The 13,566-nt window shown below is 44.9% G+C and overlaps 1 protein-coding gene across 1 annotated transcript in view; it reads left to right on the top strand.

Annotated features, from left to right (window-relative positions):
* Positions 1–13,566, top strand: part of LOC102562817 (dynein axonemal heavy chain 5) — a 257,486-nt gene that overhangs the window by 172,837 nt on the left and 71,083 nt on the right. The window contains exons 58-59 of the mRNA XM_059723533.1: positions 5,566–5,784; positions 7,921–8,097. Of these exons, the coding sequence (XP_059579516.1) occupies positions 5,566–5,784; positions 7,921–8,097 (396 nt within the window). The remainder of the gene's footprint in view (positions 1–5,565; positions 5,785–7,920; positions 8,098–13,566) is intronic.

The raw sequence follows: 13,566 nt of genomic DNA, 5'->3' as shown, positions 1-13,566 counted from the left end.
AGTTATGATGAGCACATTTCCAGCTGTGAGTTTCAATCTTTTCCCATTTATATATTTACCTATTTCCCAATGAAACTTTCTGAAGTTGCTGAACAAGTCCCTGTTTACAATGGTGGAGCGGTTAAGCATGGGGAACATAGGTTAGCAAAAAGCTTAAGTATATTAAGTAATCCCTCTGAAGGCAAGTACATGCTTATGCATGTCTTTAGAGCTGGGCTGGCATAATTAGCTCTATGTGACACCAACACTTCCACTTTGAATAAGTGATTATACAGGGATCCTATTTTTTTCTGTTTAATAATCCCAAATTCTCTGATTTAACCCCCGCCCTGCAATTCTCTGCTTAAAAACCCCAACGTCTGCTTTTTCTGCAGTTAAAATGAAATGCCACTGTATATATATATAGGTATCAGTTGAACACAGTGTTTTATTGATATATTTACATTTTTAAAGCAATTTGGAAGCCTACCAGTGCCTCAATCATTATAATACTTTCTAAATACCTATGTGTTTTGGCATTTGATTTTTGGTTTTTATCATAGAAAATCAGAGCTCCTCCTGCCCCCTTTGCTCATCAGGACGTGGGTCCAGCTGTGGTTGTCCCCACAGCTGCTTTGTGGTACTGAGCAGCATTGATACACTGGTGCCCTGCATTTGCCCATGTCGTTGCCCCTCACTCCCAAGCCACAGCCCCCTGGCTCTGTTGGTGCCCCTCACTCATGACCTGCAGCCCCTGTCTGCCCCGCACTTGCTCCCTCCCAGCAGCAGCTTCCCCCCTGCACCCGGACACAAGTCCAATTGTGGCTGTCCTGCCCACTGCTTTGTGGCTTTGAGCAGTGCTGGTCTCTGCTGTTCTCCCTGAACCTGTGCCCAGTCCCCATTGGTCCCTAAGCCCTTCCTGGGAAACCCTTGACTGGGGCTCAGGGGCTGGGCTGAGCTTGCCTCTGGCTGGGCAAGTCCCTTCCCTTCCATGCCAGTCTCCCCCTGAACAGACTGCTCTAGGGCGGCAGGGGGGCTCCAGGCTTGGTTCTGGTAGTTGCTTCTACCCAAAGCATCTGTCCCTCCCCACCCCCCATCTTTCTCTCATTCACTCACACACACGCACACACACACATGCCACATAGACCTCACTGCCACTTCAGTCCCCTGCGCCCATCACCCCCACCCCCCTGTGCTAGGGCTGTGGGGTGGGGGGTGCACTCCTCTGGGGCTCCTGCATGCAGGGGCTGTTCTCCCCCGGGGTTGGCGAGGCTGGTGGGGCCCCAGGCTGGACAGGGCAGCATGTGGGCTGGCTATGTTGCCACTCCACTCTTCTCTTCCCTTCCCCATCCCTCCCCTTCCCCTGCCTCACTGTGCATGATGACCTCAGCTGCTGCCTCCAGCTCTAGCCCCAGTGCAGCTGCCAGTAGGCTCTGCAGTCTCAGGCTGGCAGTGGCGCAGTGAGGCAGCGGCTGCTGGCATGGAAGATGGGCAATTCTTGCCCCCAGCACCCCAGCCTTAGGTACTGCCCTGGCTGTGCAGCTCCCCCAACCCTGCCCCAAGGGCTCCCAACCTGGCAGGCAGGGGTGCAGCCAGGGGTGACATGTAGAGGGTGCACGCAGGTGCATATGCACCCTCTGCAAAAAGGCGCTACTTATACTCTGCGGTCACTGCTCACCACCACCACAGCTGACGCTGCTGACGGCATCTGCGGGCGGTCCGCAGTTCCCCTGAGCCGCTGCTGATGCTGCCAGTGGCAGCTGTGAGTGGTCACCAACCCTTTTTCGGTGCTTGCCACCTGTCACCTCACTGCTGACAACGCTGGTGGTGGCTGTGGGAGTTCCCTGCTCACCGCCGCCATGCCCCCGCCATCACCGTGACCTGCAGCCGCCAGGAACATGCGCCGTTCATGGGCGCAGCATGTGCTCCTTCTCACACTGAGCCACCACCTCAGCTGGACAACATCTGCCTGCACCTCCTGACTGCTGGGTCCTAGTCACTTCCTGTCACTCTGTGCCAACTGAGACCATAGCTGCCAGACTCTCTGGAGCCCCCTGCCTCTGTTCCAGAGTTCCCCTGCTAGCTTATGTGTCTTTTGCCAAAAATACTAGTTACACCTCTGACTACCTTATGTAAGCTTGAATTGTAGCTCCATATTCTGGCTCCAGCCTGGGTTATACCTCAACTGCTTGCATCCCAAGACTTCACTCACAAAGTGGTCACCAAGTAATTTGGCACAGGGAATCAAAGCAGCACATCTCTGCCTTGTATCCTGTTGGACACTAGTACACTTTAACCATGCAAGTTCAGTGGACTGTGAGATTTGGACCGTCTTTTAAGCTTGAACCCTTTACTTAATTAAACAAGTCTTTGCATATGGAAAATCAGTTAGCAAAACTTAATGTGAGTTAGCATCTACAGTGGCCTTTTATGCATCTTTCAGGGCTTTTGTGCCACGTAGATACGCAGACATTTTCCACGAGGAATTCTAATGGTGGGATTTAAAAAAGACTTTTTAGCATATTTTTCTTTGGTGTTGGTTCTGAACTTTTCATCATCCCCATGATACAAGCTTTTGGTGTGTCATAGTGTGAACTTTTCTTTATTTATCTCCATTATAAAATAATTGCTACTGCCAGTTTTGTTTCTCTGATCTTCTTGACGTCAGCAGACATTGTGATCAAGTTTCCCATTCCTGCTGTGGCTCCCCAAGCTCCTGATGTATCCCAAGGGTGATGCCAAACTACAGGGCAGTTGTGCACCAAGTCTTGTGGAGAGGGCCATAGGCCTTCATGCCTTTTCAAAAATGACCTGCCAACGTCTCTATTCATCTGGTAGCATATTACAGTATAGCCCCCAAAAGGTCAATAGCTTTCTTATGGCATGTTGTACTCTGCACAGCATAGTTATACAACATGAATTTCTCTGCCTGAGGCACTGGACATGGACTGGGGAGGTAGCAGCAGCAGAATAAGGAAGTCTCAAACCTAGAGGATCCAAGATGAGAAACCTAGAGGAAATGGAGGGGGCTGAATAGGAAGCAAAGAGCATTCTGCTACTCAGGCAGAAATTACATGGAAGGGCTCACAGACAGTGTGGAGAAACAGCACTGGAAGACAGTCAGAGTCAACTGACTTATTTGGGTAGCCATGGGCACAACATATTGGTGATATCCAGCACCTTTCACTCTGGGTGTGCATAAGAGGAAAAATAATATCTCCACTGGGGCTAGTAGTCTCAGTCATGGCCACAGTGTTGGAGTAGAATTGGTTTATAGAGAGCTGGCCAGGAACCAGCCAAATGTATTTGCATAAGTAGGGATCCCAGTTGGCCAGGCTGTAAGAGGGATCTGTGTGGAGTGAGGCTACCCATGAGTGCTGGGACCTGAACTGGGAAGGTTTGTTGTCTGCATCTAGGTTGGCTGTATTCACATGCAGTTGTTCTAGTATTAGGCCTCTCACCTTCCTTTCTGCCTCTTGGTAGTAGGGATATATTGTCAGGCACCATACTCTACATACCACTTCCGCCACCATCCCTGCAAACTGTTTGGGTGGGGTGCAGGACGTCAAGTGCTGGGAAATGGTGGAGGTGGAGCTGCCAAGGAGCTTTTCCTCTGTGTCCAGATAGTATTGGTAAGTAATGATTATGTCCTTCCCCAGAGGGACCTAGAGGCTCTCTGGCATCTAGCCCAGGTATCATAGCTTTCCAAGAATCTCTGGCCAGGTGAGTGGTGTTCTGGCTGTGCGGGCCAGGGCCTGGTGGTGTGGGCTCTGGACTTTCTTGATCTGTGCCTAGTGTTTCCTGGAGGCCCCTGAGTCTTCTGTGCCCTCCTGCCCACACCTGGGGTCAGCCCTACGCTGCCTAGTGGTTTGCCCCCAGACCAGAAGTGAAGGCAGAATGGGCCCAGAAGATACTTCTGCCATTTGCCAGCACCGGATAGAGGTGACTGCATCTGAGGCAGAATCCCAGCCAGTGGGTGCTCACAGAAGTGTCTACAGTGGCTCCCTCCACAATCCACAAGGAGATTGTAGCTACTGATAGGTAATGCACTCGTTCTTTGATAGAATAAGGCAGACATCTTTGGATGGTCTTCTGGGACCTTTTCATGAGAGAGCTCTTTGCTAACTTTGTCCAGCAGTGTGTCGTCTTTTCCTGTGAGTGAATCATTCTCAGAGATAGAGCTTTCTCAGAGTGCTGCCAGCATCTCTGAGCTGGTTGCTGTATGTATCACCTGCAGGCTGCTGCACTCTAAATTGCCCACTGGAGGTGCACACGTCTACCATTAGTCTCTATGCAAAATGTCTGAGCGAAATATGATCCAGAAAGTGTTAACAGTTTGTCTGAAGACATCACAAAGTGCATCTGAATACCTGTCCCAGGGTCGCATCATTGAATCAATGACAAAAACCTTACAATGCATTCAGCTGCTCGCTAAATCCTTATTGGAAGGACAGTGTGTATACACGTCTGTCCCAGTACCTTTCTGTTCTGGGACAAATCCAGGCACAACTGGTCCCAAAACAAATTCAACCTCTGTTCCTAGCCTTAGGGAGTGGCCACTAGTTGCACTTCAGATGGCTAGTAAAATAAAGTGGGATTTTGCCTCCTGTCTTTTGGGGCCTACCAGATTCCATGCTGTATATTTGATCATTCTTGGGTAGCAATCTCAAGATGTGTACTATGATTTTCTTTTGCAAACGTTTTCATTATCTGAGTGAGAACAATACATTGGATCTCAGCACATTTTAATTAGAATTAACATTTCCTTAGTAGGACTGTCACAAATCAGTCCTCGTTTTGATGACTTACTGAGTCATTTAATGAGTTTAATGCTCTGTTCATTTATTGTTTTGATAATAGGGTTGCCCAACTAAGGCTTTTTATCAGATATATGATGGTAATAATTTTTTCCCAGAAAAGGTATTAAAATTTCAGCAATCTTATAGCAAAAAAGAAGAGGTGAGTTGCATACTGTTTAAACATGATGCTCATTAGATTTCTAAATAGTCACATCAGTTGGAAACAATTTTAAATAAAATAAATACTAATATAAACACAGAAACAAAGCCTTTTTCTAAGAAAGGTTTAATGTAGTGTCTCCTTAATTCTTTACTACACACACATACACACACACACACACACACACACACACACATGGATTCTCATCCCTTTTGGGGGGCTCAGCCCCCCTGATCTCCCCCGCAATTCAAACACTGCTTAGAAAGGAAGTTTGAGTATTGGGTATAATACCGAACAGATTATCTCCATCTTCTATGTACAGGCATTTCATGATGACCTTCAATAGCACCACTGATTTAAAACTGTTTATTATTGTAGGCTTGGCCTAAAAATAACAGCTAAGCATGCAATTTAGTGTTACATCAAGCAGCGGACTTGCTTTCTATCAGTAACTGAAGCTGAAAAAGCAAACATATTGGAATATTGTTGTTTTAAGCAAAGCATTATATTAAAATGTATACATAAAGTAGAGTACATGTCACACTACAGGATCATGGAAAGAATGCTATTAAGTTGCAGTTGTCAAATAATCAGTATTAAATATTTTTCACTTTAAAATATGTGTAGGCAAATCTAGCATTGCAAGAAGCAAGGCTGACAGTTGCCCAGACTGAACTGAATAATGCTCAAAACCAGCTTGAGGAGAAGCAGAGAGAATTGGATGAAGTCCAAGCCATGTATGATGCTGCCATGAGAGAGAAGCAAGCTTTACTGGATGATGCTAAGGCTTGCAGGGAGAAGATGAACAATGCCACTACCCTTATTGAAGGATTAGGCGGAGAAAAGGTACTGATGCATCTGAGCAGAAATCTAGCATAAATTAGATTATATAGTTTGTGTGCATTCCTTACTGATGAACAACAGTGCTAAGTAAATCCACAGATTAAAAAGGATCATATAAAAACTTTACTGTGTATGTCATTGCTTTTTGGATGCATATACATTTTTTGATTAATTGGACCTGTCTAAAAAAGTTATGAGTTGTTTATGTACATAAGACTTTTCTGTATGCTCATTGTGGTCACTGAGATCAGGTTGGACTAAGGGCTAGGCTCAAGGAGTGGATGCAGTTCTGGCAAAACATCGGTAAGAACAGGGACTATGTCTTAACTCAATATTTGCATAACAGTATTTCTAAAGGTGCTTATTCTTTTTTTCAGGTATGCAAGGACAGTAGTTCAAAGAACTAACTAATTCCCTGAAAAATATTTTGAGTTGAATTTTACAAAAATAATTTGTGTTTCTATTTCTATACCTGTACAATTTTAAAAGAGCCATTTTAAAAATATTTATATATAATAAATTTGTTTCCAAGTTTAGTATTTCATGTTTTACCCTGGAGAGCTATATATTTTTTGATCATGGAGAAAAATACAAAATAAGTTTCTTTTATCATAAGTATAACCTTTATATGATTAATTATGTAAAATTCTGCATTGAAAATACAGTAACCTATAGGGTACATTTTTGATTCTGCAGTGTCCTGTGTCCATAATCAATTGAGTTGCAGGTATAAAACTAGTTTTTCCATTAAAAAAATAAGACTTGGCAGCATTTCAAATCTCCAAACCCCTAAACCTCCATATGTCTAGTGCAACAATTGAATTTGTGCTTATAAATCTCCAAAAGAAAATTAAATTGGAAATGTTGATGATATCAGAGTTGCCATTCAGTGGCTGATGGAAACTGAAGGTTTCCTAAAGGCTCCAAAGGAAGATATTCTTCCTTTGTTAATTATTTGGTAGTACCTAATAACTATTTGGGCGAGTCAGGTAAACTTTTTGTGTTTGCCGTTCACTCCACTGGGGACCAGACTTCACCATTTATTCTTTACATTGACAGTTGTCGTAAGTGCTTCCTTTCCTGTTTTGTTTTTTTCACAATCCATCATGGTTTATTGCTGACATACAGAAATTGAAGTAGTGGAATGGAAGTATTGTGCCAGTTCTCAATGATTCCATCATGAAGATTTTTTTAAATTGAATACTATGCATATGCAAGACCAGTGAAGAAGTTTTTGCTTCCTGTATCATATCCTTGAAGTCTGAGGAGAGAAAGCTATCTTTATTGTTTTCATGACTGTGCTCTAAAACTTCACATCAGAAGAGAAGAGTGCTTTGTCTATGTCTTTTGGTATTACTGCATAAATTGAAAGAGCAAACACAAAATGGTTGCTGGGAATCAGTGTACTAGGTTTTCATGATCACAGGATTTTTTAGGACTTGTGGGTCTTCTATACTTTAAAAAAGGCTCACAGCATTGTAAATTCATTCTTAAAAGACACTCAGGGAGCCCATCTACACATGCAGCTAATGTGAAACAATAAACTCTAGAGCTTATTGTTCCTGGGCATGTTGTTTAAATGTGCTCCTGGGAATGCAGCACATTGAGCCAGATCAAAGCATCCCCAGCTGGCCAGGAGACCTGGGGATCAATCTGACAGGCCAGGCCTGCTCCTCCCAGCTCAGTGTATTGTGGAGGGACTGGCTGGGGCAAGGGTACTCCAGTGTAGGTCTAGCTGGCAGGCAGCCCCTGCACTGAAGCACCTTTGTGCCCCAACCAGCTGGGGGAGTGTCTACAGGTGCGCTGCTGTGGAGTTAATTAGTTTACTCCAGTCTAATAGGGGTGCACATGTAGAAATGTGACATTTACCATGGAGCTAATTAGTTTACTCCGCAGGAAATGTCTCGTGTAGACGCACCCAGGTTCTGGTTCTGTGGTCTTTATTCAGACAAAATAAACAAACAAGCAATACAGCATCACTTAGGTAACTTCTAACACTTTCAAAATTAATTGTTTTAAATAAAAATAGTTCAAATACCTTAAAAGTATACTGGTAAGAAAAAGTAAAGACATTGATTTGAACTTCAATTGAGTATTGTGTCGATCTAACAGAGTTCTTTACAACAATTTAAAATTTAGATTCGTTGGACAGAAAGCAGCAAAAATTTTCAGAATCAAATTATTCAGTTGGTGGGAAATGTTCTTCTGGCTACAGGATTTCTCTCTTACTCTGGGCCGTTCAATCAGGAATATAGAAACCTGCTGCTACAACTCTGGAAGAGAGAGATGATCCACAACAGGATTCCATTCAGTGATGTAAGTGTTCCTTTCCTAGAAACAAAAATACATAGAGAAACCCTCTTAGGAACATTGTGTTCCAAATGGAGAAATTATTTTAAATGATTTAAAGGCTGTCATGCCTCATCAGAGTTTTTTTAAATAAAGAACAAAAGAACATTGGCAACTATGCTAATGTGTATAAATCTCATTAAAAATTCCCCTTTTATTTCAGTGTATCATAAATCCTGTATATACTTTGCCATGATTATCTTGAGGTAACCTTGAGGCAAAAGCCTGGAAATAATTGCCTTGGGATACCTGCCACAAACAGCTGTCCTGGGAATAAACCATTGTGCCTAAGAAAAAAAACTTCCCTGGTTTGTAACTGAAGCAAGATTTCCTGAGTTAGGGTGGATTTACCTCAGTTTAAGGGGTTGTATCATGTGGTTACAACTTTTTGCACCTTTGGGTAGCTGGGATTTTCCTGTTCATATGTCCAGAACCTTTGTCACATGGTGGAATTAGCAAATTCAACCAAAGCACTGCAGTCTGAGAATCTCTTCTTTACCATTTCAGCAGATCTTTCAAGCCAGTTGGTGATAGTAAAACTAAATAAAGAATGGAGCAGTTATAGATATCCAAGTCCAGACCCAAAAAGGGACTTCGTGGCTCTAAGGCCTAGAATTCATGAACCTGAATTTGATGCCTAAGTTATCTTGGCACTGAGTGGGCACGTCTACACGTCACTGTACAGCATGCTATGATGATAACATAGCAATCATGTGGGCCTACATGCAATTAATAGCTACATTGCCATAGTGGCATGCTCCCCACTTATAGCACACCGCTACAGTTATGTAGCTGGGAAATCTAAACTTGCGCCACCTGCATGATCCAGTACCCACCCATACTGCACCATGCTATAGTACTTCCAAAAGGAAGTACTAAATTATGGCACCATAGCAACATTGCCATACGGTGATATGTAGACGCACCCATTGAGAAGAATCAGTCACCAAAGAACAAGTTTACAACAGGCAGCTCCATAAGCTGATAGGAAATACCGAAGAGAGGGGTGTGTCTGAAATTCTATTGTTCTCCAGATCTATGTACTTGGGTGAGATTGGGTTTCACTTAAGTTGTTTTTTGGATTTATGCACTTAAGTTGTTTCTTGAATTATGGAGGTCTGGTTCACCCTCCTCTTTTAAGACACAAACAGTAAAGGCAGTATCTACTATTAATGTAAGAGGTTAGCAGTTACAGCACTCATCCAAGATGTGGAAGACCTGGGCTCTAGGTTGTCCTCAGCCCAGGAGGTTGAAATGGACTTCTCCTACCTCTCAGAAGCCTGTCCCAACCATTTAGCTATGGGCTAGGCTTGAATAGGAGCACTCTCACTCTCCACTCCTCCTGTTGAACTTGAAATACAGATTCTTGAGGCCAGATGATGTCATAAGAGGGAGATTTTGTACTCCAGTAATGAGGCATTTGCCTAAGAGCAGGGAGACCTGGGTTCTGGTCCCATGCACCAGAGACTGTTCATAGATTTTGCCTTAAAGAGTCTTTGGGTAAAAGGTATCATCAGCATTGGGAGCAGATTAGAGTGTATGCTGTAAATAGTTTGCTTGTACAAAAAATATAGATAGTGTCAGAATCTTAACAAGAAAATGGTGAACCAGTTCACAATACTTAAAGAAACACATTTGGCACTTAAGTCCAGGAGGAAATTTGGCATGTTACTTGCCTATCTGACATAGATCCCAAATTATGGGAGGAGGTCAGGACTTCAGACATGCCCCCAGAGATGACCGGAGCAGGGTGTGAGGCCTGGGGCAAATCAGGCTATGCGGGACCTCGCCCCTGGATGCAAGAAAGCTGGCAGCTCCCAGGGACAGCCCTGCATGCCCCTCTCTTCAGTGTTTCCCATTGGTTGTTTTATGCCTCCTGTTGCTGAGTCTGCTATGAATTCCAACTGTTGGCCCCTAATTCTACTCATTCACTGCCTGGGAGATTTAGCTGCCAAACTCAGATTTGTGAATTCTACTCTTAAGGATGGGTACCTTAAAGTTAGACCTGTCAACACTGAAACCACATACAGGCATTACATTTTTATTGAGAATCACTGCTCTCCTGATAGAAACTACAAGCATTCATTCAATTTCTCCTGGGGGAAACCTGCCCCCTCCAGGAGAGAGATTTTCCAGTGTCAATCTGGAAGGATCCCCATTGCAAGAGTTCTCTCGCAAGAATGACGACTTGTTTGCTTGGGTGGTCCATGTCTTTTAACTAAAGGTTGTATTGTGACTGACCCACAGGAATGCATGGAGGAAGGGGAAGGGAACAGTGAGGGAACAGTTTTCTTATCTTACTTTCTGATGTGTCTCTTTTGTTGCCCAATCAGACACCCCCTTTGCATTGCAATGCATTTTTCTTCCTGCCAGCACTAAACATCTGGATGCTTGTTTTGTCATTACAGTTTGTAGCTGTCATTACAGCTTATCCTTTCAGATAAAGGATGGCTTTGTATCAAAGTCTGATTTGTTTTTTCCTTTTTTTGGCTAAATGGTGTTATGATTACTTTAACCTACTGCTCTTAAATTGAGCGGGCAAAAGCAAACTTCTCTTTGCTCTGAAAACAAAAAGTCCTGTGATTTCTACTTAAGATTAGTCAAATGGTAACTAAGATTTGCTAGCAATTGTTTGTAAAATAGAACTAAGCAGCTTTTCTCTTAATATCACTGTCATTTGTTTAATTTCACTTTTTAATGTGATGTGAAAATGTTTTTACAACCAACAATAGGAAAAGACATTAGCTTCTGAACTGGGATATGTTACTTTTATTCTTGTGCACCAGAGGTCTATATAAATAGATGGACAGATAGATAGATAGATCTATCCTCTCTCTATCTATATCTACATATATCTATGTATATAGATATAGATATATATATATATATAATCATAATAATTAGCTCTTACATAGCATTTGTCATCAGTATGCCTCAAAGAATTATTTCCATTTATCCTTGTAAAATGTGGTGTAAAATGGATAGATACCTGATGCTCATTCTTTTAGTGAGTCAAGGTCAGTCATTGCCATCAGGGGGTTACCTGCCATGTAAGCAACCTCTGAGTGGGATTCTGGATTTGTCGTGCCCTATATTATGGAGTCGCTCCTTTGATTGTGAGCCCCTTTGTCTGCAGAGATGGGATTTGTTTCAACACAGTGTTACATGTGTGTACATTGTACACAGTGAACAAAAAGTGTGATGTTGAACTAGGTCAACCATGATTGTTAATAATTTACCGTAATCTTAAATTTAGAAACCAGAGGAAGTTAAACTAATGCAAACCAGGTTTAAACTGATGTAAGAGTGGCCAAGTAAAGGGATTTTCATCAGTTTAGGTAAATCAGTTTAGCATTACACCTTCAGTTAAACTGCTGTACTGGGGCACATAGATGAGGCTGATGAGACAGGATTAGGGCATAAATGCTTTTACTTTCTACTTGCTATAACACACACAAGAATAGAAGTAACATTTCCCAGTTCAGGAGCTAATATGTCTTGTCCTATAGATATAGATAGATATAGATAGATATGACTAGAACTGTACACACACAAAGGATTCCTTCCCAAGGTGGTATAAACATCCCAGACCTGGATTTGTCATCCTACCAACATTCTACATATGTCTGTGTCGCAGGGCATCTTGGTGCTCTGCTCCTAGAGAGTGGAAACTGCCAGGGAGAGAGCCCTGGCAGGACATAATGAGCACAGCTGCGGGTTGCCTGGGGCAACCAGGAAGTCAGCTGACCAGAGGGGGCAGGGCCTGGCCCTCATAAAGCCCAGGGCTGAGGCCAGGCTGGCAGTTCCCTGCCAGCAGCCAGAGAGGCAGGAGCTCCCTCAGCCAGGATGTGGGAAGAAGCCTGATCGCAAGTACAGCTCATGATAGCTCTGGAGGCTTGAGCAATGATGCTAAGTTATAGCCGGGTGACTTCTGTGGTTATAGCCAGGCGGCTTATAGTTATGTTGTAGCCTAGGGGCTTGTGGTTTTGTTTTGTCGTTGTATTACACCGGTGGTTTGGGTGAGGCTATAAGGGGTTGGAGGAGGCCTCATAGGGACCCCCAGTGGGGTGGGGGCCCCAGCGCCAGTGAGGGTGCAGTATCCTCATTGGGCACTCACAACGGAATGTGAGGACCTTGGGGCCAGTGCGGGCGTGACGAGCCCCAGAGAGGGGGCAACTTTGAGAAGCCCTAGTTGGGCACAATGAGCCCCAGGGAAGGGGACAGCCGTTTAAGAAGCCCAGCGCAGGCAAGGTGAGCCCCAGGAGGGGGCATTACTAGGAAGTCCCAGTGCGGGCATGACGAGCCCCAGAGACGGGGCGTTTTGAGAAGCCCAGTGCAGGCGTGACGAGCCCCAGAGAGGGGGCACGATTGAGAAGCCCAGTGCGGGTGTGACGAGCCCCAGGAAGGGGGCAACTTAGAGAAGCCCAAGTTGGGCACAACAAGCCCCAGGAAGGGGGCAACTTAGAGAAGCCCAGTGCGGGCACGGCGAGCCCCAGGAGGGGGCACTACTAGGAGGTCCCAGTGTGGGCATGACTAGCCCCAGAGACGGGGTGTTACTGAGAAGCCCAAGTGTGGGCGTAGAGAGCCCCCAGGAGGAGGGCAGCATTAAGAAGCCCAAGGTGAGCACAGCGAGCCCCAAAGAGGGGAGCGCCTTATTAGAGAAGGCCCCAGAGAAGGGGGCGGCACACCAGAGAAGGCCCCAGAGAAGGGGGCGGCACACCAGAGAAGGGGGTGGCACACCAGAGAAGGCCCGGGAGACGGGCGTGAATATAGACAGAGAGACAGACCAACGTCAATTCCATCCGCGAGGCTTGGGGCGTGGTATCAGGGGTGGTTGGAACCACACGTAGCCCATAAGGCTAGGGTGCCTGGGAAGCACCCATCATACACTGGAGTCAGAAGCGGACTGGCCAAGTTCGCAGATGACACCAAACTTTGGGGCAAAGCATCCACACCAGAAGACAGGTGGATGATCCAGGCTGATAGATAGGCTCAGCAAGTGGGCGGACGAGAATCTGATGGTGTTCAACGCTGATAAATGCAAGGTTCTCCACCTTGGGGAAAAAAAACCTGCAGCATCCTTATAGGCTCGGCAGTGCTATGTTGGCTAGCACTATGCAAGAAAGAGACTTGGGGGTCATCATTGACCACAAGATGAACATGAGCCTGCAATGCGATGCTGCGGCTAGTAAAGCGACCAAAATGCTGGCTTGCATCCATAGATGCTTCTCAAGCAAATCCCGGGACGTCATTCTCCCCCTGTACTCGGCCTTAGTGAGGCCACAGCTGGAGTACTGCGTCCAGTTTTGGGCTCCACAATTCAAAAAGGATGTGGAGAAGCTTGACAGAGTCCAGAGAAGAGCCACGCGCATGATCAGAGGTCAGGAAAGCAGACCCTACAATGACAGGCTGAGAGCCCTGGGGCTCTTTAGCCTG

This window comes from Alligator mississippiensis, chromosome 3 (assembly GCF_030867095.1).
Source record: "Alligator mississippiensis isolate rAllMis1 chromosome 3, rAllMis1, whole genome shotgun sequence".
Lineage (NCBI taxonomy): Eukaryota > Metazoa > Chordata > Crocodylia > Alligatoridae > Alligator > Alligator mississippiensis.
This window is presented reverse-complemented; position numbering and strand designations above follow the sequence as displayed.